The sequence below is a fragment of the Eutrigla gurnardus genome (genome assembly GCF_963514095.1).
Source record: "Eutrigla gurnardus genome assembly, chromosome: 24".
Lineage (NCBI taxonomy): Eukaryota > Metazoa > Chordata > Actinopteri > Perciformes > Triglidae > Eutrigla > Eutrigla gurnardus.
Genome location: NC_139935.1, coordinates 11,065,369 through 11,092,256, shown reverse-complemented (window position 1 = coordinate 11,092,256; position 26,888 = coordinate 11,065,369). Strand labels below are relative to the sequence as shown.

Sequence of the window (26,888 nt, the reverse complement as noted above, 5' to 3'; positions counted from 1 at the left end):
TCAATGCACTGGCACAGAAGATCTATGGGGCGATAGTGCTACATAGATTTGGGTGTCATCGGCATAGCAATGGTGGTCAATGTTATTATTTTGCATGATTTGTCCTAGTGGGAGCATGTAGATGTTGAATAAAGTCGGCCCCAAGATTGAACCTTGGGGGACTCCACACGTTACATTGGTAGGTTCTGATACAAAGTCGCCAATGGAAACAAAATAGTTCCTATCTTGTAGATATGACTTGAACCAGCTTAAGACTGTGCCTGAGAGCCCCACCCAGTTTTCCAACCTGTCCAAGAGTATTGAGTGGTCGACAGTGTCAAATGCAGCACTGAGGTCTAATAGCATTACTATTGAAGTTTTGCCAGAGTCTGTGTTAAGACGGATGTCATTTACAACTTTAATAAGGGCCGTCTCGGTGCTATGAAAAGGTTGAAATCCTGACTGGAAGTTGTTGTGGCAGCCAGTTGAAGCCAGGAAGTGATTAAGTTGTTGGAGGACAACTTTCTCAATTATTTTACTCATGAAGGGTAGATTTGAAATTGGTCTGTGGTTGTTGATAATAGAGGCATCTAGGCTCCGCTTTTTTAGAAGAGGTTTAATGACTGCAGTTTTTTGAAGGCCTTTGGGAAATTGCCTGATTGAATGGAGTTATTAACTATTTGCAATACGACTATTGATAGGCAGTCAAAAACATTCTTAAAAAAGTTGGGAGGTAAAGCATCAAGGCAGCAGGTGGATGATTTTAGGTTTGTCACTGTTTCCACTAGAGTTTTAGAGTCTATGGCATTAAAGCTTGCCATGATTGCTGTGTTACTTTTGCCTGAACAGGGTGGTGATCCAACTTTTTTGTTTGAGATATTGATGGCGCATATGATGCCTTCAATTTTATTAGTATAAAAGAATGCAAACTCATTGCATTTCTGCGTGGAATGGAGTTTAGCTGGTATTTGTGTTGGGGGGTTGGTCAGTCTGTCAACAGTTGCAAATAGGGTTTTCGCCTTATTAGTGTTGTTGTTTATGATATTGGAGAAGTATGTTTCTCTCACTTTTTAAGACTAAATTGTAGGCCCGGAGGCTCTCTTTATAGATGTCATGGTGAATATGAAGTTTAGTACTCCGCCAGATTCGTTCAGCCTTCCTGCACTCTCTTCTCTGGGCTGTCACAACAGCAGCTTTTCTCCAGGGTGCCTTTTGCTTACCAGAAATTGTTTTAACCGTAGCAGGTGCAATGACATCTATGACTTTCAGAATTTTGGAATTAAAGATGTTTACAAGATCATCAGCATGACATGGGTTTAGAGGTGGTAACGAGGAGATGGCATTTTTAAAGAGTACATTGGCATGTTCATTGATGTACCGCTTTTTGACCTTATTTGATTCTGTTTGTGTGTCAGGAATGAAAAAAATATTTAAAAAAACACAGAAGTGATCAGACAATGAAGGATCAGTCACAAAAACATCAGAAACATGGAGACCTTTTGTGATAATCAGGTCCAGGGTGTGTCCCTTACAATGAGTAGCCTCTTTCACAGGTCAAATGTGTCTAGAATATTAAAAAGTTATTTTGCACCCTTGTCATTCAAATCATCAATATGAAAATTAAAGTCACCGGTTATAACTAGGCAGTCGAAATCAGTGGAGATGCTAGACAATAATTCAGTAAAATCATCGAAAAAATGTGATGAATATTTAGGTGGCCTGTAAATAATTAACAGGAGAACTCTGGGAGAGCATTTCAGCACAGCACAAAGATATTCGAATGATGGAAAAACACCAAGTGACATCTGTTTCCCCTGAAATGTATTTTTAAATATAGCAGCAACCCCTCCACCTCTTTTCCCAGATCTACAAACATCAATAAAATTATAGTTGGGGGGTGCTGTCTTGATCAGAATGCTTGCACTGTTATTTTGTTCTAGCCATGTTTCAGTTAAAAACATAAAATCAAGTTCAGAAGTGGTAATAAAATCATTGACTAAAATGATTTGTTATTAAGAGACCTAACATTTAGCAGACCCATCCTGATGGTGTTATTGACAGGCATGGGATTGTTTAGGTTAGGTGTGTGTACAAGTTTCCCAATGTTTACTCTCTTAGTAGTCACAACAGGAATGCAGAAGGTGCCATGTTTTGATGTAGGCGACCTTGGGTCCAGCTGATAATGCGGTCTACTGCTGAACCCTTTTCTGTCTCAGTAATATTCAGGGCTGCTGTCAGGGTGGGGAGGGGGTGGCCATAAGGGAAAAGGTGGCCATACGGGAAGAGTCTTGGAAGAGGGGATCCTGGATTTGAGTGACTTAGTTGCAGTCTTGGAAGAGGGGGTCTTGGGTTTTAGTGACTTAGTTGCAGCCTTGGAAGAGGGGGTCTTGGGTTTTAGTGACTTAGTTGCAGCCTTGGAAGAGGGGGTCTTGGGTTTTAGTGACTTAGTTGCAGCCTTGGAAGAGGGGGTCTTGGGTTTTAGTGACTTAGTTGCAGCCTTGGAAGAGGGGGTCTTGGGTTTTGGTGACTTAGTTGCAGTCTTGGGAGAGGGGGTCTGAGTAGGGCAGGGGGTAGGTGGGGGTAGCTCCTGGAATTCCAAGGGGGAGGGGGGGACAGAAAGGTTTATTGGAGGGAGGGAGAATGACGAAGACCTGAATTGGGATTTGGGGGGGGGGGGGGGGGGGGTAGGGATCCACATTCAGTCCCTCTTCGACGTTTCTGATAGTCTGTGTTTTGTCTTCCCTCTTTGTTGGTTCCTCTCGTGTCTTGTCCTTGGCGACAGATGGATGACACAGGCAGTAAGACATGTTGGTGATGAATAGCTTTGCCCCTAGCTTATTTAGGCAAAGTCCGTTTGTCTTAAAAAGATGCCTGCGGTCCCAGAAAAAGCGGAAATTGTCAATAAAATGCATTCGGCGAGCAACAGATGCAGTTGAGAGCCATTTGTTGAGCCAAAACAGTCTACTGAATGTCTCCGCTCCTCTCCCGGTCGGGGGCAGAGGGCCACTGATGAAAACCTCAGCATTCACAGAGCTGACTGTTTCAAAGAGTTTGTTGAAGTCCTCTCTCAACTCTCTTGATTGTTGTTTTTCAATGTCATTAAATCCAATGTGCAGGATGATATTTTTCACAGTTGGGTGTGCAGCCACAATTTCCAGGATTCTTTTTTCCATCAGATCAGATTCCTCTTCTTTCATCCTGAATCTCACCTGCTCAGGTAAGCCCCTCAGTGACATCATCTATGACATCATCTATGACAGCAGTGTTCCCAGTATGTTCCTTCCTCTGTCCCAGTGACAGTCAGTGGTTTCCACTGGACTGAACTGTAAAGTTCTCCAGGACAAGGACGTCCTAGAATGTAGAGAAGTGGGCTGGTTTCTGGAAGCTTCAGACCCTCCATAGACTGCTGAGCTTCACCTGGCAGGACACACCTGTCTGTCTGTCTGTCAGACCTGTGACATCACTTCCTGTTTCCACAGTGTATCTTGATCTCATTCTAATATTTAACGCTAGATCGTGGGCTTTAAGTCTCATGTTGTGCAATAAAAGTTTTCAAATATATCTTTTGTGTTTGATAATAACAATAGTAACCATAATTATAACAACAATAATAAAGGTTATTTATAGCACTTATCAAAACAAGTAGTTACATCATGCTTTATGAGGCAGACATCAAAAGAGGAAAGGAGAGAATAAAATGCAACATACACACATTTCCAGATATTTATGAACAAATATGAATAAATCCAAATGAATTCTTAAAAAATATATCAATCTGAACGTGTTCACAAACTACAGGTAGCATCTAACAGGATGTAACTGTTTCTATGACTTCCTGTGACGTCTATGAAGGCTGCTGGAAAGTGTTGAACTTGACGGCAGCTTTTAGGCTCCGCCTCCTGCTGCTGCCACCTGATCTCATCTACTTTCCAGGCGAGGAGCAGTTCATCTCCAACGAGCCTCATGTGACCGTTCATCATCTCTCTGTCTTTACAGACCTGCTGCTGCAGCCAAACATCTCCGTGTCCTCCTCCATGGACGGGGTCTCCGAGGCCAAGCAGCAGGGGTTTCAGTCGTTCAGGGGCTCCACCTTCATCGTCTTCTGCTCCGTCCAGCCACAGTACCCAGGAGGCTCCTTCCAGCTCACCTTCACCTCCTCCAACTCAGCACACAACTACACCCAGCCAGCTGTCAATCACACTGCCCACTTCCTGTTTCCTGCTGCAGAGCCCGCCCACCAGGGACGCTACAGCTGTGTTTATCACGTCCATGTTCTTTCTCATAACTTCTCCTCTGAGAGCCGTCTGCTGTCTGTCACTGTCGTAGGTAAGCTGACTGTTCAATTCCTGATTAGCATGACTGAAAGAAGTGAAATGTAATAATATTCTTTTAGATTTAGGTTTAATCCCACAGACACAAAAAGAATGTGGCTGCAGCTGAAAATGAAGCAGAAGAATATTGTGCAAACAGGCAGCCTAAGACATATGGTTTTAATCTGATGCCAGATTGCCAGTCTGCCCATGCTCGGCAATAAACTCCTTTCTGATTCTGATTCTGAACATCGTGTCCCGACGTCAGGCTGCTCCAATCAATGTGCTTCCATATCTATTAGGTGGAAGTTTAAGTTCACTGTCTTTGTGGAACAGAGGACCCAGAGTGTCCCTCTTCTCAGGCTTAACAAACTCAGAGTTTAACTAAACCTGCTTTCTGGAATCCAGCCCTGATCTAGTGAACAAAGTGACACCAGGTCTATAAATGGTGACAGCAAACAAGGTCCCTAGTTTGTGTTGAATGGCAGCTGTTGGAGTCATGATGAGTCATGTGATGACTGTCCATGTGTTTGGTCATCAGATCTGAGACCTGTCATCATCAGAGTGGTCACCGTGCCGCTGCTTCTGCTGTTGGTGAACGTTGGCCTTTACTTCCGCTGTAAGGTACTGACACATGTCTGTTGTTGAGAGCACTGACTCAGTCTGTGTTCACTGACCTGGAGAGAGGAGCAATGCAGGAAGTCACATGTCTGTGTGCCGTCACGTCTCTCCAGGCCAGCAGGGGGCAGAAGCCGGGCAGACGGGAGGATGTGGAGCCAGATTACTACAACCTGGGCGTTGGTGCAGCTGAAGGAGGGCCGACTGAACAGGAAGGAGCTCGGGGAGCAGAGTAGCACCTCCAAATCCCCTCCAAAATCCTGGTCCTCACCTAGAAGGCACTCCACCATCTGGCCCCCCCTCATCTCCCTGAACTCATCCCCAGTGGTGTAGTGGTAGCTGATGAGGTGGGTGTACTGCTAGGTAGATGGGAGGTTACAGAGGAGGAAGTGTGTATACTCTCCTATATAGTCCAATGGCTTTCTGGCTGATAGGCGGGTATACTGCAAACTGCCAGAAAAAGAGGTGGGTATACCCCGTATAGCTGCGTATACCCTCCACTACACCACTGCTCATCCCCTCCTACCAACCCTCACGGGCCCTCAGATCCACATCAGCCGGTCTCCTCTCCATCCACAAATCCAACCTCCGCAGCTTCGGGGCCAGAGCCTTCTTCAGGGCAGCTCCCAGGCTCTGGGACTCCCTTCCCCAAACCATCGGTGATTCTGAGTCCCTCACCATATTCCAGTCCCGCCTCCAAACCCATCTTCTTTCTTTCATTGTTTTGTCTGATGGTCTGTTTATCTCTTGTCTGTAAAGCATCTTTGGGTTCAGAAAAGCGTGATATAAATTGAATGTGTTATTATTATTATTAGAAATCCTTCAGCCTCTCACAGGGGGGCTCACATGATGCTTGGTCTTGTAGTTAGTGATTGTGTGCTGGCCCTGCCAAACCCCCTTAAAGTCATGGACTTGGAGCTTGTTTTCAGGTGTGACTCTAGAAGTGGCTTCAGCTGTTTGAGCTGCCTTTTGAAGTTGCTATTTAAGGAGTTTGTATTGGTCTTTGTCGCCACATTGAAATGCAGCATTTGTCTCACTGCATAGGCGCCTTACTTCCTTGTTGAAGCGAGGCTTGTTGTTGCTATGGTAACAGGTTTCTTCATGGAGACTTGGTTGAAATCTCCCAGCACCAGGACTGCAGAGTCCTGTTGGAGGTCCCAGAGACTGTTTTCACACCGACTTCATCCGTTAGTCACATGTCATAACTTCACGTCAGCGCCTCCCTGTGGTTCACATTGCTCATTGTTGTTGTTGAGTTGATTTTGGCAGCAGGACACATTTAGCTGATGAGAATCCCAATGAACAGCTTATTTTTGTGATGAACCAATGTTTATATTTCGTAAGAATTTTGCTTCATTTTATACTTAAAGTGTTGACTTAATGTTGTACTTTATAAACAAGTATTTGATTTTGTATTTCAGGATTTTACTCTTATTAATCATTTTGCTCATTTCATAACAATTGTACTTGATTTTGCTATTTTTCATAAGTTTTGAGCTCATTTGAGTTAGTTTAAGGAATGTTGTTGTTTATCGTGACTTTTTATTCATGACGATGTTTTATATGATGAGAAGAGAAAGCAAAAAGCGAAATGAAACAAAAATACCAAAAAACTAATAAATATGAGGCCATGGGATGATCAGTAAATCCAAGGTAAATTTCAAAATAAAAGTCTGTATATAGAATAATGATTAAGCATCTGTCTCAGGGAGTTTGCTCATTTTTGTACTGAACAGATTTTGATGAGAAACATGGTCATAACTAAGCAAACAATCTGAATAAACATAAGAAACATATGCAGCAGGTCGATGCAGTTGAAGAAGAACATTGAAATCTTGACTTTGTATATTTGTTTTGGAATTACAATCGACCACAAATCTCTCATTTCATGTTTCTATGTTCCATTTTCTGCCTATATTTGATTTCTAGACTATTTCATGTGGTACGTTGTGGTTTTGAAGTGCTGTGATTTAGTTTTGGACACATTTAAGGAGCTTTGTTGGAGGAGCCTGAGATCTGTTCAGCGTGTTTGTTTGAGATTTGTGAAGACAGACTAAAGAGAAGACAGACTACGACGTGCCGTTCACCATTTATTCACAATTCTATCATGAAGTCAACGCAAGAGCTCAAGGACTGTTTGTGTTTGGAAAATGCTGGTGCGTGGCAGTGATAGTAGTCCCAGTGTTTGGACTTAAAACCAGATGCATGAATCACCCAGGTGTTCATGCGGATGGTAATCTATGGTCCAGTGAACTAGCAGTGCTAGCAGGCTCAGTGTAACGGTAAGGCTCACATCATCAACAGTGTTCCAGTCAATAGAACGGAGCAAAGCTCCCCATAGTACAAGAATAACATGGAACAGGGCTCTTAGTGGTGAAGTCCAACATGGAGGAATCCTCACATCCAACAACTGCTCCTCTGGAATCTTTGTGCAAATGAAAATAAATACATATATATTACATCATGTGATGTATCTGTCTGTTTTTTTCATGTGACACACTATGAAATGAACGGCTACATGTTGCCACATTTAGCTCTTAACAGGTAAAAAAGTGGTGAGTATTTTAAAGTCACTTTTTACCATATTTACAGCAATATTTGTGAACTTTGTCATATTGTTTGGCAAATCAATTGTAACGGCAGACTATCGATGTACATATCTGTGTTGATAGAATAATATTTGAAACCTTGCATCGCATGAATCATCCATTTTTTGAGGGACTAGTTTCTCAGCAGCAGCATTTTACTTTGCTCCGTCGGACTCAAAACTCTAAAGGCGAGTCCACACCGGACCGAAAATCGGCGTCTTTGAGAGAGTCGGCGTCCGTGACATGAGTCTACTTGGTGTGGTCGCTCGAATCGGCCCACGTCGGCGTTCATTTCAGCCGATTCAAATTTATAATCCGCCATTCGAGTCGGTCATTCTTTTACCATTCTGATTGGTGGAGGCTAGCAGCTTGACTAGCGAATCAGTGAAGCCCGGAAGTGACGATGGTAAACAGTTCTTCCGGTGTGGACCCGCCTTTAAAGTGAGTCCACACCGGACCGACTGCCCGATTCGCGTCTGTAAATGAAGTCGGGCTACTTAACATGGCCGACTCGAACAACGACATGGGCGGTTCACACCTACGGAACTACAGCCGACGCCATACGTTCCGCGCTTGCCGAGATGTAATGTCTCCAAAACAACAGGCGGCGCTAATCTGTATTGTGGGCCAAAAAACACGAAAACCGGAAGTAGGCAGTCCTCTCTAGACCACCTTCTTCGATTCCACTGGTTATCTGGTATGTTTACCATCGTCACTTCCGGGCTTCGCTAGTCAAGCTGCTAGCCTCCACCAATCAGAATGGTAAAAGAATGACCAACTCGAATGGCGGATTACACATTTGAATCGGCTGAAATGAACGCCGACGTGGGCCAATTCGAGCGACCACACCAAGCAGACTCATGTCACAGACGCCGACTCTGTCAAAGACGCCGATTTTCGGTCCGGTGTGGGCCCGCCTTAAGACGCTGCTCTGAATCCAGCCGGTAAATACACACCTGAACACCACCGATTTGTCGGCCCTTAAGCCCCCAAGGCTGTCTGAAAAGCCCTCGGAGCTCACTCAAACACCGGGCAGCCCACGGCCACGCGAAGCCACAGTTACGCACCGCGAACCTGAACCTCTGCTCCGTCCGGAGAACCGTAAACCCTCAGACACGTTACGGGGGATTCCCTCCTGGGACCACCAGTCTCCGTTTGTTCGGTCCCGGTTCTCAGCTCCAGCTGGGGCTATCTCGGTCTCCACAGACGCTCGTTCACGTTCTGCCCTTTGAGCATCTTCTTCTTCTTTGGTGTTTAGTGGCAGTCGGCATCCTTAGTGTTGCATTTACCGCCATCTGCTGGACTTTACTTCTCCCGTTCCTCCTCTTCTACATTCTTTTAATGAATCCAGTTGATACTAGGTATCTCAAGATGATTCTCCTCCCTTCCCTCGATTTAGCCCTTTGAGCATCCCTCTCGCGCAATTCTTCCTCTGTATATTCAGGCTCGTACAGGTACGGTTGGGTTTGGGTGGGAAAAAACTTTTCAAAAGTTTCAGTATATTCTCCAAAAGTGGCCATTTCTGTAAGATTGAAGAAACCAGCATTGCAGGCTACTCTGCCTCTGTAGCAATGACAGCAGGTAAACAAACTATTATAGAACCTTTAACTTTTAAGTGCTAGGTGATATCAGTCCGCCGCTGCCATAGCCTACTAGGAAGTATGACACACTGCTGCTGCTGCTGAGACAAAAATCCTTAAAAATGCAAGGTTGGTTTTATTTCAAACATTCTATCAACACAGATATGTACATCGATAGTCTGCCGTTACAATGGATTTGCCTCGGGTGCAGTGTGGAGTCGGTATGAGTGTTTTTAATGCCATGCTAACTAGAACGATTGACTTGCGCTAGCACAAGCGAACTCAGCAACTAGAAGAACTTAATGAAATTTCTTGAAAACGTCTCCAGACATCTCAAACACACCGGCTGAGTTGGAAAATAGGTCTTATGTCCAAAATTCTGAACTATCCCTTTGTGTCTGTGAGGGGGGACGTCGGGATTGGGCCTTTGTTTCGACGCTAGCTAGCTACACAAATAGCCGTTAAAGGAGTGGAACTAAACGACTCCACCCAAACACCACGGAGGCCCACTGGCCAATCACAGCGCAGCAGGGTGAGCCTAGGCGGAAGTGGGCGAGGCCAAACGTCCGTGCGGGAAACGGTGGCTCCAGGCCGTAGTTTGTTGTCCGGAATGTGTAGCGGAGTGTTTTCCCCAACGTTTCACCGGACTGAATATGGAGAAGACAACATGGTGTCTGAAGCCGGTGGCAGCACGCAGGGGTGCCGCTAGGGATTTTGGGCCCCATGAAAAGAATCTTTACAGGGCCCCCCAACACAGCGGCTACATTTTTTTATGCTATTTTACAGAGACAGACAGCTGCTGCTGCTGCAGCTGCTGGTGCACTTGACTCTGTTCAGAATGAGGCATCATTTTGACAGAGGGGAGATCAACTATTGAATAAGAACAGCTTGATAAATGTTTGACTGGGCTCATTATTTAACTAATATAGCAGTAAAATGTAAAAATCCAGAGAAAGGTGAGCTAGCTTATAGACCACAGACAGGGACAAAGTTAATATTCCATAACACCACACCACAACTAACAAACCCACCTTTTTTTGGGAAATACTGCCCTTCAACTCCTTCTCCTCTCTTAATTTCTTTTCCTTTCTTTTTTGGCTGCCTGATTTTTGAGGCATACCGCCGTCTCCGCTTTGCCCGCTGTGGCGCTGTGTGACACCACCGGCGCTACCTGCAGCTGATCCAGTGGACTGAACCATTTTACATAAATAGAGGGGGGAAGGGGGGGCCCCGCAGGCGTTGATGTTTCCAAAACAAATAAAGTTATTGTTACCAGGACAGAAACGTTCAGTGTTTGGATCCAGTTAAATATGGTGACATCTGCTTGCCAATGTTTGACATTACATGGAACAAGTTAAAGATACACAACAGTAAGGCACTGTGTTTGTTGTCACTGATGGTGAATATAAAGTGTATTAAAATCCCATCTAATAAATAATGCACCTATATGTAGTGGAGCTGTCAATGTGTCTCTTTAATCCTCTTCAAATGTATTTCCATATTTGGTTCAGTATTTGCATTTTTAAATCCATTGCCAGTGCCATTATCATGGTTGTGTTACGTCTTGTCCACTAGAGGGCGTTCCAAAAACATTGCCAGTAAATATGTAGAGTTAAAGACCTCTTTGATCCAAACTAATATTGAATTCATGTGTTTTATTGAACCTTAGAGATTAGTCTCACAAACACAACAAGAATCTTCTAAATCCAACCAAGTGTTTGCATTATTCTCTAATCAATTGTCAGCATGATGTCACCCGTTGTTCAATCAGAGGAGATGAACGGTGAATCAATCATCTCATCCTGGAAGAAGATCCATTTGTGCTCTTCTGTCCTGGTTTCTTTTCCACTCTCCTCCTCTGCAACCTCCATGACTGTGTTGGTTCTCCTCGTTGTGTTTGTTCTAGAGCATGGCTACCCGACCCGAGCCCGCGGGTAGCCCGAGCCCGAGCGGGTAACGGGCCGGGTCGGGTCTGGTTTTTAATTAATTACTTCGGGCTCGGGTCGGGTCGGACGAACTACAGTTTTTTTTTTTTTTTTACACATTAGTTTTTTTCACGTCTGTCTTTTGTTGTAAAAAAAGAAAGAAAGAAATAAAATATTAAATGAGAAATAAATAAATAGTTTGTTTAATTTGAGTGCCTTGAATCCAAAACATTTTTGGGCGCGAATTAAGCTAGCGGTAAAAGTGCACTGTCTGACTGCTGGAGATGATCAGAGGAAGACAAGATGGAAGAATTAAAACAAAAACTAGCTAAAGGAGAGCTTAAAAAAATCATAAACGAAGCTGGAAAGGCTGGTGTGTGGAAACACTTTGAAATGATCGTAAGTCTAACTGACGAATACACGGGCAATGTTCAGTGCAAGGAGTGTAACATGATTTTGAAATATGACAGCAAGAAGACCGGTACCTCCTCGCTAGTGCGGCACATCGAACGAGGTGGATGCGGGCGTTTGGGTCGACCTAGCCAGTTTAGACAGCTACCACTGACCGCCCTCCTGTCAACGCCTGATCGAGTGCCCGCCACACACACACACACACACACACACACACACAGCTCTCTCTCTCTCTCTCTCTCTCTCTCTCTCTCCCTCCCTCCCTCTCTACCGAGGCATCTCACTTCCGAGCCGCTTGACGCATTTTGCATAATAACATTTCGGGTAACGGGTCGGGTCGGGCCTGGTTTTTAATCTATTAATTCGGGCTCGGTTCGGGTCGGGTTTGAGAGTCTCGGGCTCGGGCCGGGTACGGGCTTAATTTCCAGGCCCGTGCAGCCCTCTAGTTTGTTCCCCTCGGCTTCTGTCCTCCTCTCATCCTCGCTTCTCTCGTATCTGCCAGACACCGAGCTCGGAGTCGGCCGAGGCAAGAGACGAAAGCACGAAGCAACTATGGCCGTGGTGAAGAGATCATCCGTCATCCATAAGCACGGGGGAAAGAGAAACCGTGGAGCCAAAATGGAAGCTGTTGGATGTTGGATTTAGTGCAAATCTAGTCATAGAAAGCTTCTTGTGTTGTGGTTTATTTGGGGATTTTCCTCGACAGCTTGTATGTAAAGGTTTAGTACGAGTCCATGTGTTGAGTTAAAGATAATCTTATCTCTGTGTGTAAGTTGTGACTGTAGTTTGCCTCATATGTGTCGACGATGGCCTTCTTATGATCCGTCCATTGGACACATTTAGCTCAGTAATGTAAATCTATTGAACAGCTATTGAATGCCAAATGTGATTTGCACATTGCATTCATAGGTTTCTGTTGAAATGTGATGCAGCAGTATTGAAATGGGAATGAAGAATAGCAGGAAGTGATGTCGTAAGTCATGTATGATTGAAGGGAAAACGGGGACAAGATTCCAGTGACCAATGAAAACCGAAAGGTGAGACAAACCCTCTTGAGCTCTCGCCGTACGGTCCACAGGACTCGGAGGTCTTATTGTTGCCATGGCGTTAGGAAGACTGGCTCCCTCTGATGCAGCCTACTGGAGCAGGTCTTCTTCAGGACCACCAGGCCGTTTAGCTCATGTTACACAAGTGGAGTAGCTGATTGATGTCTTTTTTGAATGTTGGGTGAAGAAAACAGAACCTGGACTTCCTCGCCCTGGAAGAAACCACGGAGTACAATGGAGGTTACAACAGAGATTCTCCAATCATCAAGTAAGGACGTGTTTTTGTCGGTGCAGCATGTATGGGTTAAACACACGGAACGTCTACAAGTCGCTCCTCAGAGACTCAGACTGTTGGGATGTCCGTTTGATGACTCGCAGGGAGTTCTGGGAGACGTTGCACTCGTTCAGGGAGGACCAGGAGCGCCTCTTCCTGCAGTTCACCACCGGCACCGACCGAGCGCCCGTAGGCGGGCTGGGCAAGCTGAAGATGATCATCGCCAAGAATGGCCCCGACACCAACAGGTGAGCCACGCCGTCTTTATGTAGCAGGTGTCTGTACCAGCAGAACTCCATTCAAAAAGAATGGAAAATAACAACGTGGCTCCAATTACCCACCAAATATACTGATGACATTAGACCCAGCATGCTTTTCTGTATCTGTCCAGCATCTCCTGTAGTTCATCCAACACATAATCCATGTTCAAGTATTATTTCACCCTGTTTCTCAGACACTGAAGGTAACATTCTGTTCACAAAGCAGTTGATTTACCCGACAACGGCCGAGGCGGAGCGACTCAACGTAATGCGGTTCTTCAAAGAGAGGACTTTTTCCCGCTCAGCTAACTACAGCGGCAGGAGGTGAGTTTAAAACATATCATAAATGATGTTTTCGATTGATATTAGGTGTAGTAGCTTAAAGAAAAATCCTTCGGTTTATTTTTCATACTGGGACGTAATATTTGTGTTTACTTCTTACTTGTTTTTTCGCTCGGTGGACCGACACTATCTTAGCTAGTTAGCATTAGCTAGCTAGCTAGCCTCCACGAATGTGTTACTGTGGCTGCAGGTTTCATGGCTGAGTCACCGCCATGGTCACTTCCCAGCTTCGCTCTCTTAATCATTTCTATTGTCCGGGAAGTTTGATAATTAATGAGCCAATGCTTTGGTAATGAATATAATACCACTAATAACTTGTGATAACGTGGAGCATGCTGCAGACTATGAACTTTGTTCTGAACGGACATTTGGCCGCCTCGCCCCCCCTCAGTGCTCCGTGTGTCTCTGCCGTCTCTGCTGCGTGTTTGTGGGGGAACAGCGGGCTGGATGACGCGCTGGAAAAGCAGACAGCGAAGCGGAGAGACCACGGAGAGAATGAGGACTTTGGGTCCAAGTTTACTGGAGTCGTACAGTGAAATGATTCATTAAAAACGAACATTAGAATGGGTTTTTCGTGTCCTCCGTTATGTTTTACACGACAAACGGAACGTCTGATTAAACAACACGAACGTCAGATGTATCTTTTTTCTCTCTCTCTCTCTCTCTCTCTCTCTCTCGCTCTCTCTCTCACACACACACTATGGGGTCAGTTCAGTCTCATTAATAATGAATGCACAGAGAAGGATTCACAAATGTATTTGTGATTTATATATAAATGACTTTCTGCTGACATATACATTTCGTTTTAAATAAATGTAATAGAAATCCATAAATATATGAATAAAAAAAAATTGCAATTTTCATCAAAAATGTATTTGTATGTTGTTACATTTATATACAAACTGTTAAACTTGAATTTACAAGACGCTTTTCATTTGTGAACTTGTTTGCATTTGTTCGTGAACTGGTCTGTATTTATTTGTGGATTTTTGAGACTCTCCAGGGGCCTGAACTACGAAGCGAGTTCAACATACCCAGGGTATCTTTCATAGATCCAGCTTAAGTTACCCTAACAAAGGCAATCGGAGATAAGCGGTCACACAAAGCTGGTTATCAACTCGTTAACTCAACCCAGGGTTTATCTGTCCAGCTATGAGCGCATGCACATGAAAGAGGCGGCGTTTGCAGCATTTGACCAATCACATACATGGATCAGTCTACGGCGGCAAAGCGGCGTATTTCACGTACGAGGAGCGAACCATAATCATACAGAAATACGAAGAAGTTAAACATATAATGCAGGCAAAAGGCAACAGTTTCATCTGCCAAATGCAGGAAGGACAGCTGGCAAAAACTCGCCGACTGTGTGAATGCGGAAGTCGTATTAATAGTATTAGTAGTATAATATGACTGCCCCATCATAAGGACACTACAAAATCTGACTGATTACATGGTCACTTTCATTTGGCTGATAGCTTAGTGGTGGAGTTACCGCCCCATGTTACGAAGTTTCTTGCAGCGGCCCCGGTTCAAATCCGCCCTTCGGCCGTCTTTTAAATCATGTCGTCGCTCTCTCTCTCGTCCCTTTAACTCTTATGATGTCTCTTATGGGAGCAAATCAAATAAATATAAAAACATAATTTAAAGTGGTAAGTAGGCTGTACGCTGACAAAGAAAAGTCTTTGTGTGAAGAGAGTCATATAAATCAGAAAATACATTTGTGAATCCTTCTCTGTGCCTTCATTATTAATGAGACTGAACTGACCCCATACACACACACACACACTGGAGATTAATCATGTGAAACATATATTTCATATATGAAAGCAGTGTCAGTGTCTTGAAGACAAATACAGGCAGATTTGACATAGTTTGACTGACAGTAAATTCATTTCTGCGTTCTGCAGCAGGTGAGTGGCAACTGCCTCAAACAGCTGTAGCGGTCGGTAAATGCCGTGGAAGGTGAGTGGCAGAAGGGGTGGGGGGGGGGGGGGGGGGGGGGGGGGGTGGAGACTATACCCCCCCCTGATTTTGGCATTCTTCAATAAATATTTAGTGCTCTGAAAATGCTACATTCTTATGTGCCAAGAATTTACGGTTACATTTTTATCATCATTATTTTTTTTATTAAAAAATATCCCACAGCCACTTCATCCTGTGGCAGCTGCTTCAAAAAGCTGTAGTTGCCGTGGCATGTCGGTAAATGCCGACATGCTGTCGGTGGCACCTGAAGATGCCACCTGAAGATGCCACCAAACAGCGACAGCTGCCGTGGCACCTCGCGGTGCCACCGGGAGTGCCACGGATAGCTGCCGCTGCCACGATTTGCGCTTGCCCCTACTGAATAACGGACAGCTATAGGAAAAACACACTACAGCTAATTTTGGATGCCACTATAAACGGAGTTTGTTTCCAAGCAAATGGCATATAGGTAAGGTTTGCAAAATAATACTTTTAGCCAAAAAGCGTATCGACAGTGTCGTAATTGAGCTCGTTGCCAAGCTAGCGACGGTAGGCAATGTTAGTGTTACCTAGCTAACTGGGCTAGCATCGCAGGGGCAGGGCAGTAAACGGTGAAACCGTGGATACAGACAACAACCACTCTAGCAATCCACATACTACAATGTCGTTAAACGAATTAAAGTTACCTCAGTGTATGGAAAATTACCAGCAAGTTATCCGCCTTTAACAGCAAGCGTTGACGTATTTGCGTGCGTAGAAAAACAACAATATTGACGTTAGCTGCATGAGGAAGTTCTAAACAGACAGCTTGTGCTGTTTATTATTAGTATTGATGTATTTTGATCTTTAAAAGTGACAGAAAAAGCATGTCTTACAGCAGCTCTAAACAGACTGGCTGTGTGGGGTTGACAGTCCCCTTAAACGCCGATCTCAAATCAATGAATGGATACACTTTTAAGCAAGTATTTTGATCTTGAATGTCAATATCCTATTTCTAGACATGTGTAAGTGAAGTTGCGGTGATGCATATTTAAGGAGGGAAGTATTTACAGGAGGGCTTTTGTATTTATATGTAGGCTAACTGGTGTTTCCGATTTTCTGGCCCTTGATGTACAGTAGAGCGATCAATTAGTTACTTGTGAAATAAAAACGTATGGAGTATAAATAATGCACAAGTATGTTATGGCTACAAGTTGACTGTATCCTTCCACTTTTTCAAGCTCAATTGCAGTCCTTACTTGTATTCTGTATTGTGCCATTACATACCCTGAACTCAAAACGACGCTGAAGTTGGCTTCCAGTTCGCCAGCCTCCGATTTCGGCACTTAAGGGGAAAGTTAAGGGGAAATTAACTCATTGTGCAGTGCGACTGTTTGTCCACTGATTGACTCTTTTTTGTCACACTTCTTGATGTGAAAACCTTTTAGACATTTTAGGTAAGACATCAGCTTTGCCTGACACCTACTATTGTATCTGTAAAACTTTTATTTTGTTCGTGAAAATGCTGAAGGGGAGATTTTGCCGTTTTTGTTTTATACCAAGACCTCATTAGACCAGGTCCAGATCAAAAACCAGTGTGCCTAGACCTCTCATATCTGGACTGGATTAATGTACAGATCCTGAAGATTCATAAAAACACAGGCCGCGTTCAGACTGCAGGCAAATCCGATTCGAATCTGATTCCTTCTCATATCCGATTTTTAGGGCTGACTGTCCACACTGTTTTAGCAAGTGTCCAAATCTCATTTGGCTCTGTTCAGACTGGGCCACATCAAGTGACCCATCTGACTGGTTGCTGTAGCAACGACGTTGGAGCGGAGGCGTGTATTGTGTGACGTCATGTAATAGCGACGAGAAAAACAACAAACAAGATGGAGGCAGCTCACATGAGTATATTGTCCTTAAAGCTGATGTTTTCGGCCTCTTTTGACTGCTCCATACCGGTAACGTAGCTCCACAACTTGAAACAGGCGGGTGGTTTGGCGCATTGGGTCAGGTCTGGCGTCGCGTAGAGTGACCTCACGGACAGTCAAATCCGATCTGAGTGTTTGGAGCTGTTCAGACTGAGACGCATCTGTCCAAATGCGATCTGAAACTACCTCCTGGAGGTGGTTTCGATCCGTTTCGCAAAAATCGGATTTCATGTGACTTGGGACTGTTCAGACTTCAAAAGAGTCATCCGGTTCCAATCTGGATGGGCTAAAAATCGGATTTCTGCTGGCAGTCTGAACGCGGCCACAGTCTCTGATTTGTGAAACCTTTATTCTATGTGCCTGTGTGCCGCTGGTGAGGTGTGCAGGCTGCTGTGGCGACGAGAACCTGGAGTGCCACCCCACCCGCAGCACAAATGTCACCATGCAGGTAAGACAAGGACACCGTGCAATATGAATTTCCTCGTTAAATCTGAGCGATTCCATTACTGTACGCACTGTATCGGCTCCTTTTGGTAACCTTAACTGGTTTCACTCCTCAGCTGTTGAAAATCAGGCCATCAGAGCCAGGTCAAGAATATGTTGAGATGACATTTGTGGAGCATAAGACATGTGAATGTAGGTAAGAAAACAAGTCATAATTTGTGACATGAAATATTCAAGTATGCAAATATGAACTGAGAAGTTATATTTTTACGCGACAAATTTACAACAGCAAAGTAATTCCATCTGAGTGACATTTTGTTTCATCAACATAATGAGGAAATAATAAATAAATGTCTCTGCCAAATTACCCATTTCCCACAAAACATATTCGGTAAAACAAATTAGCAGGACTAAAATGTTATTTCTAGGAGACAGGGTTGACAGATACTTACAATGACTATCAAATGATATTGCACCTGGATGTTCTTTCTAATGTATTGATTTGTTCCTCAGAGCCAGAGAACCTATCATGAAGGTTGAAAGGTAAGAACATGGAGAAGTTGCTACAGTATAGCATCCATTTTTAGATAATGGGAAATAATAATAATATTCCATCCGAAATAACCAAAAGGAAGAGGAAAGAAGAGAAAGGAGAGGCAAAAGACGAAAGAATGTGACAGGTGATGGCGCAATCTTACGTGATAGATATTCATACACCCTCCAACTAGCAGCAGCTCTAAAGATCCATTATTCTTTCTTGTGTTATCCAGCTGCCAGAACCCAAGCAGGTAACTGCAGTGGCAACCCAATACCCAGTTGCAGTGTGGCAAGCTATTTATTTCCAACCCAGTGACAGCATCAAGAGTATCCTCCGGGTCTGCAGCCAGAGACTCAAACAACTGGGTTGTTTTTGCTGACGTGCCCTCCTACTGACGGGCAGAGCATTTTTAATGACAAGCATTAACCGGAAGTGTGTGCTGTTACACACCTGACACAAAGGACATCCCTGGGAGCCAGTGCAATGTAGAACCAAACAGACCAACGCGTTCTCTTTTCTACTAGTTATTACTGTATCAGTTCTTGTAATTTGGTCATTTGTTTGGTATTTAAAGGTGGTTACACTTGTTTAAAATCTATATTTATTGATACAACTAAATATATTTGGACAAGCAACCTTTAAAAAGTTTGTCATCTTTTATTTTGTTCGAATATCGTCTAAGAAGCCTCGATCCAAGTATGCAGCTGCTGTGGACATGCAACAATGAAATGTCTCCCTCTAGTGTTCATGGGAGCAGAAACTGCTCTGCGCTGAAGTATTTCTTTTGCTCGACTATACAAGTACGATTAGACTAGGACTGCTGTCAGTCACAACCAATCACTTCTCTCGCTCTAGCGCCATGTGACCATGAGTTTGAAGGGTTTTACTGTCCATTCACACTTAAAGAAGAACCATATTGACCAGAAAATTCTATCAACTGAACAGTGGCGTGTTCAGGGAGTGGCCTAGGGTGGCACGGGCCACCCCTGAAATCTGATTGGCCACCCCAAGTGCCACCCCAATATTCACGGCACTGAATGTAAACTGGAAGCTTGTTTAGAGTTGCAGTTCCTTCTCAAACCTGAGAGGCAGCAGAGATGCGCTAAAGTAGTATGTAGCCTGCAAAAAAAAGTCCCGAAGAAGAAGAAGTTTGAGCAAACCTACACGTGAAACAAACTGCTATGGAAGCAACACGTTTCTGGAGCGTCGTCGAGAAAGATGTGAGAAACCTACATTTCACTACACTTACTGTGCCTGTAGTTAAAAGCTGTAACGATAATAAGCTAAACGTTTATCCTGTCTTGTTTTATTTCTTTTTATTGTAATTGGCACAAGGCTGTCATCATCTCATCTCATTAGCAAACACTGTTTTGACTGTCAACGATGCTAAAGCTAACATTTAGCTATTCTGTACTGCGTAACATTGTTATGTTAGACCCGTGTAACATCAATATCATTCATGTGTATGCACAATTATCTATTGTACAATATATAAGAATGTCGTGCATTATGGGACTATTACAGTATGAAAAGAGGTCAGAATATTAAGCACTTTATTTTGTTGGCACTTTATTGTTGCACATGTTAAGTTTTGCACAGTTTTGTTAAGTTCATATTTTGCCCAGAGTCTTCAGAAAGTGCATTGTCTTTTTTGTATGTACTGTTGAAGTTAGAATAAAGTATGGTAGTTTTCAATCACATTTGTATGTTGCCTTTTCCTGAATGTTGTGACTAGTAGGTCTGTTCTTGCTTGCAAGTGAAGTAGATATGGGTTGTGGATACAAAAATGGTAAATTAATGCTATGCCGACACCTGGGTGTGGGTGTGCATACGTGAGTGTATATGTCTGCGCAGGCGATCCTGCTCACACTTCATGCCACCCCTGCATATGTCAGTGCCCCACTGGTGCCACCCCTATCAAAAATGTCTGGACACGCCACTGCAACTGAAGACATGTCCACAGAAGAAAAATCTATATTGTTCTTTGAAATCCATCCATCTTTCTCTATTGTTTTGGACAGTTGGATCACATTAATTTGAATTCACACCAGGAAGTGTGTCATAGACTGCAGAATGGACATGGCAAGCCTAGTAGGAATGTGCGGATCAATACTACAGTATCCAATACACTTAAACAGTACTCATTTGAATGATTGTTTTCTTGTTTCACTGTGATTGGTCACAGAAATAAAAGCATTTCTGTTCTTTGTGGCATTAAACAGCACCCGCTTGTGTCCACCCTGGTGACAGAAGACTCCCATAAGCCCACACCACACAACCACAGGTGTCTTCCTTAGTCTGCTTTTGGAAACACTGCAGAAAGGAAGGGATCAATTGAAGTAGCTATGTAAAATGATGTCTTTTTTGTATGTTTTTTTCATGTACTTCACAAAGAAAATCTCTATGAAAATGTACAAAGTAAAAATTTTTGACTGTGTTAGTATTTTTTATTTCATTTAAATATTTATTTTGTAATTAAATTGATATGGTTGTCAGTTTCTCTTGTGTGATTTATTTGATTAAATACAGAATTAACCTATGTAGCACCCTATAATGTAATAATTTCCTGAAAATGTAATAACGCCTGAAAATGTAAGACAATTTGCACTTAACTCAATCGAAAATGTGATAAAATCCAATAATCGAATAACTTCACCAATAATGTAATGCAATATCAGGACTGATATTGCAATAACATTTTTACTGATAATGTCATACCTGATTACATTATTGGGAATTTATTACATTTTCACGCTGGATGTACTGTCTGGGATGTACTCATACTTCTTTCTTTCTTTTTGTATAAGCAGATTGTATATATAAATATGGTTGACAATGGTGATGGAGGAGGCCTAGTTAATCCAGGCCTTACTGGAGTTGAAGTTGCTTCTCACAACTGTAAAACACACACACACACACACACACACACACACACACAGATTACATGGACAGGTTATTACTAGGGCTGTCAGGCGATTAAAAAAAATAATCTAATTCATCGCATTTTAATCTCATATCTGCTAAAGGTACCCAAATAAAGAATTCTAATTCTAAGACATTACAAAATTGTATTGCATGACTAATCAATTGAATACACTAAGAAGAGAAGATTTGAAATCCACATTTTTATTATTGAAGTGTGTTTCATAAATGAAATTTGAAAGAAAATGGCCAAGCACATCCCAGCAAACCAATTATCAAACCCAAAAGAGGATCTGGGGTTACAGTATCAACTCCTCAAATCAAAAACTCACCCCAAGCTAACGTTAGAGGATCTGACAACAGACATCTACCCTCTGAGACCCACATAGAGAACTTTCCGTCTCGTCATACTTTTGTGTATTTCCTATAAAATTTTCATTTTTTAGAGTATCATCAAGTTATACACATCCCCAGAATCAGCACAACCTCAGCTAACTGTGTGTATCACTCAATAAATACTTATATACACTATAATAGGGGATTTTAGCCCATAAATTAAAAATAAATAAAAACGCACCTTAAATGTTACACATTTTATTAAAAAAAGCACTGCAAACCATTATAACAAAATAAAAGCTCAACAGAGAAAGTTTAGCAGACTTGTTTGGATTGTTCTAGAAGTTATTTGAAGCTTCTAGCTGCTTTTGTCTATGAAATATGGATATTCTTTTGAGTAGTGTCCATGGGCATTTTTTTTGCCAGCAATGGTCCTTTCCTCTCCCTGCCCTAAATATGTGTATAACGCTCGAGGCAACGGGGGAAAATACGCCGCTGCAGAGTTTTCTAACGTTACTGTTCCCGGTAAGTTTCACTTTTAAAATGTTTCACCTCGTTGCAAACCAACGACACATTTCTGTTTAGTTTACCAAGCTAGTGATTACGTCCGTAACAGCAGCAACTAGTGGCTATGCTTCCTCGGGTAATGTAAGCTGACCGGCTCGCTAGCCAGCTAGCGTGATATTGCTAACAACAACGTTAGCATGCCACTTTCTGACTGCCGTTGGCTCACTAAATGTTACCAACTACCAACGTGACTTAACATCTGTCTTCACAGCAACGTGGACACATTTGTGATTAAACCGCTGTTCTCTGGTTTGTGTTTGTAGAGCTGTCGGATATCGGCGATATTGAACGGAGGACCAACCTGCAGATGACTAAACATCAAACACTCCGATCTATTGATCACACACTGTTCTACACTTTAAAAAAAAAAAAGGTTTTTAGTATTTTGTGTATTTTATTGTTATTGTATTGCCCAGAGACATGTCTGCTATGCTTGAAATTAGCGCTGCGGGGAAACCTCAGACGTATACAGTGACGTAATGACGTGGCTCTCTGGGCTCTCTAGCCGGTGGAAACGCAAACAGGTTCTCGGACGGTTCGCAAGTTGAACCAACTGAGAACCAGCACGGGCACTGGCCTGGTTCTTGAACTAGGTTCGCGTTGGTGGAAAAGGGGAGTCTCTGTTTGGGCAAAAACAACGGCTGTGTTCGAAATGCCATACTAACGTCCTACCTGTACTCAATTGTGACGTAAATTTGAGTACGTAGTGCGATCACATACAATAGTATGTGGATTTGTGTACGCGAGAAATGCCCGGATGTATACTGCATTGGCAAGAATTTCTGAGTATACAGCGGACCTTGCTAAATCTACTCAACTTCCCCAAAATGCATTGCGGCTCGTCTGACTTCTGAAAAGTTTTGGATAATGGCGGACAATTGCGGTGATTCTGGCGACAGCCCGACACAAACCGCGTACACATGTAAGTATACTGTAACATAATTTTTATGTTTCCAGCTGACTTTTAAATCGTATTGATAATGAACGTTACTTTATTGTTGTTGGAATTGTACGTTAACGTTACGAATCGAAGGTCCTGCCAGCCGGCTAGCCTACAGACGGTAATTTACCACAGAGGTTAGCGAGTGTAACCAAAGTGGCAAATGTGCCGTTTTTACCGACGTTAACTAAGAAATGGTGCTTATGTGAAAACGTGGTTATATATTTACTAACGGCGGTAAATAACGTGGTGCACCGTTCGTTAAAGGGACGGATGCAGACACCGAGCGCCTCATCCGGTGGAGGGAACGATGAGGAGACGTTCACCGGCAGGAGGAATGCTGCTCCGAGAGGCTTCACTTAAAAAATGTGGTATTAAATGTTATAATTATCATATGCAGGGCTTAAGTACCACTGTTGCATATTTAGCTACTCAATGATATAAGGTTGAACACCAGCGTATATAGATGGGAGATGTCCTGCTCTCCTGAGATGTCTACCTGAAACGTTCTGTTGAACAGCAAGAAATCATCAATGAACTGTAACACTTTTCTGACATGAGTCAACAATCATATATATATATTCAGATATTTGGACATTTGGAGCAGACACTGCAGCTGCGAGCCTCTGAGGATGTCCCAGGACTGCTGGAGTCTCTGAGGATGTCCCAGGCCTGCTGGAGACTCTGAGGATGTCCCAGGACTGCTGGAGTGGCTCGGCTTCGTCACTGTCACCCCCATCACCACCGTGGAACTATGGACATGGAACCCATCTGTTTTTGTTAGTAAGCAGTGGACGAGGTTCTCCGTGGAATGCCTTGAAAGACAGAAGTCCTTCCTTAAATCCCCTTCCCGAAGTAGAGGCCCATCAGGAGGATTGACCTGCAGTACGTCCCTCTGGCACCTGTAACAGAAAACATCAGATATTACATTTATTCTGAATGCTTTCCTATTCATTTGTTGATAAACTACTTATTCCTTCTTATCATACACGTATTGCAACCTGTATATATAACATGGATTATTTGTGTAGCCGGTCAAAGTTATACCCTTTGGGGGCCACCGTAGGGAATGTGGGCGGTCCCGGATTTCAATGTTGCTTCCGGGGTAGCAGTGGGGTTGCGGCTATTTAGGAGTCTGTGCACCTACCGAGCGCTAAGCTGGGTAGCCGTGCCGGATTGGGGCTCGTTTCAGTGCTGGGGAGACCAGGTCACTAGTTTTCTGATGCATAATACCATCTTTGCTTTTGTTGCGATTCATTTCTTGTTTTTATTATTTCCTGTTGAAATAACCAACAGTGTTGTTATTTAGGGTGACGTGTGGCGAGAGGAGCGGTAAGGGGTACGGCGGTGGGGACTCAAGGTAGGCGTAATATCGCCAGGTTTTAAGTGTTGTTTGAGTGTTCAGACTACTTATGAGGCTAAGCATTTGTTCAATATCCCTTCCCCTAGATCTCGCCACTGCTGCTTTGTTTGGGTCATTTTCATTTGATTTCCCTTTCTGGTACGTTTGTTCATTTTGGTTTGTTTTCTTTATTTCCCTCAAAACACTAACCTGTGTTATTTTTGTTGTTAACAACTTGTGGTGCCTCCGGAGTCTGGGAGGGCTGAGTGGGGCATCCAGCCCGCTACAAGGGGGCTAAGTTTAAGGGGCCATCATACCACCCGTTTCTGAGCCGTTCTTATTGTTGCTGTTTGTGTGTGTGTGTGTTTTATAGGCCGGGGTGCACACTTGGTGAGTAGCCTAACGGACTAGCTTCCTACCTGTCAGCGGTTTGTCGCCGCTTGCCATCTACCTCCGTGGAGAACACCCGTTTTATATTGTTTATCCCGCCTGCATTGTTAAATAAATATTATTGTTTTGAGGGAAATTCACGTCTCCGTCTCATTGGCGAACCTATGCATTTGGGGAACCCGGTTGTTCATTTATTGCTAAGAATACACTTAGTGGTCCTTGATTAAGAACATCATCAAGGTGGCGTTGTCGACAATTCAGTTAAACTCCTTGCCACGCCTCGGTTACATTTGTCTAATAAATTATTCACTAATATCCCACTTGCTTGTACTTGTTTATTTTTATCACACCAAACTCATACATGATATTATTAAAACCACTTATATCGACCTACATGTAGCCTATATTTGTTCATGCATGCATATGCACATCTATTGATAATCAAATAATAAAGGAGCGTATTTAAACCAGATAAGTCATATTACTTCAGAGGGAAATCCAAATTCCATGTATGTGAATAATGTAGCTCCTCCGACGGGCAGATCTCCTCCGTCGTCTCCGCAGTGAAGCTGCTGGTGTTCCGTGGTCAGAGGTAGGCCTATAATACGATCTATGAACGATTAATGATCGATAAAAGCTGCTTAATAGTCGCGATCGATGGCGAATGAAAGCACATACTCCGGCAAGAGGAAGAAAGAGGGAAAGTGTGGGAGCGCGCATATATATTAAACTGTAGAAAACATTTGACAGTTGTAATTTGACTTCAAAAATATTTAGAAATATTTAATTAACTGTAATAATAATCATTAATAAGTAATTTCCATTAAAAGGGAGCTAGAACCGCTAACGTAATCGATTCGGTTACGTGAGAGAAGATGAGGACGAGATGTCAATAAAGTAAAAAAAACAAAAAAAATGTAGTATGAGATGTGTATACTTCAGTGTGAACAGTCTGAGGGTAACAGCATACTCAAACGTTCATTTAGTAGGCAGTATGCAGTACATACACGTTGAGTATGTAGTAGGCAGTACGTTAGTACGGCATTTCGAACACAGCCAACGACTCACGGCCAAGCGTAAATCAGGCTTTCCGATTGGCTGTAAAAGCTGCTACCGGAGCCAATAAGAATGTCCGATGCATAAACGTGACTCTATACGTCACTAGCAAGATGGCGGATAAAAATAATGATCGATATACATAAACAAAACGAAGAAATGCGCCGCGGAAATGAGGAGACATCTAGTCACATCTTTACAACTTTACGCATTCGTTTTGTTGTCAGAAATAAATCGCTCGCATGGACAAGCAGGGTACCATTGGTTAGCCCCGTTTCTCAAGTTTAAGAGGAAATCCCCCGCATGTTTCTAGCGCAAACCATTACGGAGTTATGACGCTCTAAAGAAAACATGATTATTTGTAGTGAATACGTCACAATGGGTCTCAGAGGGTTAACTAACTAACCGTGGAACTTGTACCGACGTGTTTAGCGTTTAAATGATAAGTCAAGCTGGAGCAGCTTCGGTGATAGAATTCTTTTTTACAAAAGCTACAAATCACCGCATTCTTGTTGATAGTCCCGTCTTCGTTCTTTTTTATAAATAAACTTGTCATTCAAAGACCCTCGCAACGATGTGCTCGCCTCACTCCCGACGCAGTTGTGAAGTGATGAACACGTACGGACAAGTTCCTCGGTGCAATTGCTACCTTGACATGCCACTGCCAAGTAGCCTACGGGTCATTCAATGGGCCAAATTTAAAAGGCTCGCGCATTGAATTGCCACTCAGAACCTCAGAATTAATTGCGTTAATTTTTATAACGCGTTAATTTGCAGTGTAATTAATTAATCTAATTAACGCGTTAAACTGACAGCCCATGTGTACAAATTTAGCTCCTAACAGTTAAAAAAGGTGGTGTGAGTAATTTAACGTCACTTTTTACCATATTTACAGCAATATTTGTGAACTTTGTCATATTGTTTGTTTTTGTGTTCCAGCTGAGAGCAAACAGCTGACGAGTTGGCAGAGAGCATTCTGGGACCAAACAGTTCCTCCAATCAAAAGTCCAAAGTCTGTCTCCGTTTCCGATTGGTCTCTTTAATGTTGTAAAGAAATGTTTGACTCCAACGTGTCAAATCATTGTTCTCAATCACTTTGCCAGTTTTTAAATTCAAGTAGTTTCACGTCATCATGTGATCAGTCT

The 26,888-nt window shown here is 43.1% G+C and overlaps 1 protein-coding gene and 1 long non-coding RNA gene across 2 annotated transcripts in view; both read left to right on the top strand.

The window, feature by feature from the left end:
• LOC311009666 (scavenger receptor cysteine-rich type 1 protein M130-like) overlaps positions 1-5,980 on the top strand; it is a 94,421-nt gene extending 88,441 nt beyond the window's left edge. Inside the window, exons 11-13 of the mRNA XM_084003998.1 lie at positions 3,976-4,305; positions 4,831-4,913; positions 5,024-5,980. Coding sequence (XP_083860124.1) covers positions 3,976-4,305; positions 4,831-4,913; positions 5,024-5,143 — 533 coding nt within the window. The 3' untranslated portion in view covers positions 5,144-5,980. The remainder of the gene's footprint in view (positions 1-3,975; positions 4,306-4,830; positions 4,914-5,023) is intronic.
• Positions 5,981-17,514: 11,534 nt separating this feature from the next.
• LOC311009814 lies at positions 17,515-18,199 on the top strand. Its single transcript, XR_014596693.1, has 3 exons — positions 17,515-17,656; positions 17,769-17,848; positions 18,166-18,199. It is a non-coding gene; the product is annotated as an uncharacterized lncRNA (long non-coding RNA).
• Positions 18,200-26,888: the final 8,689 nt, after the last annotated feature.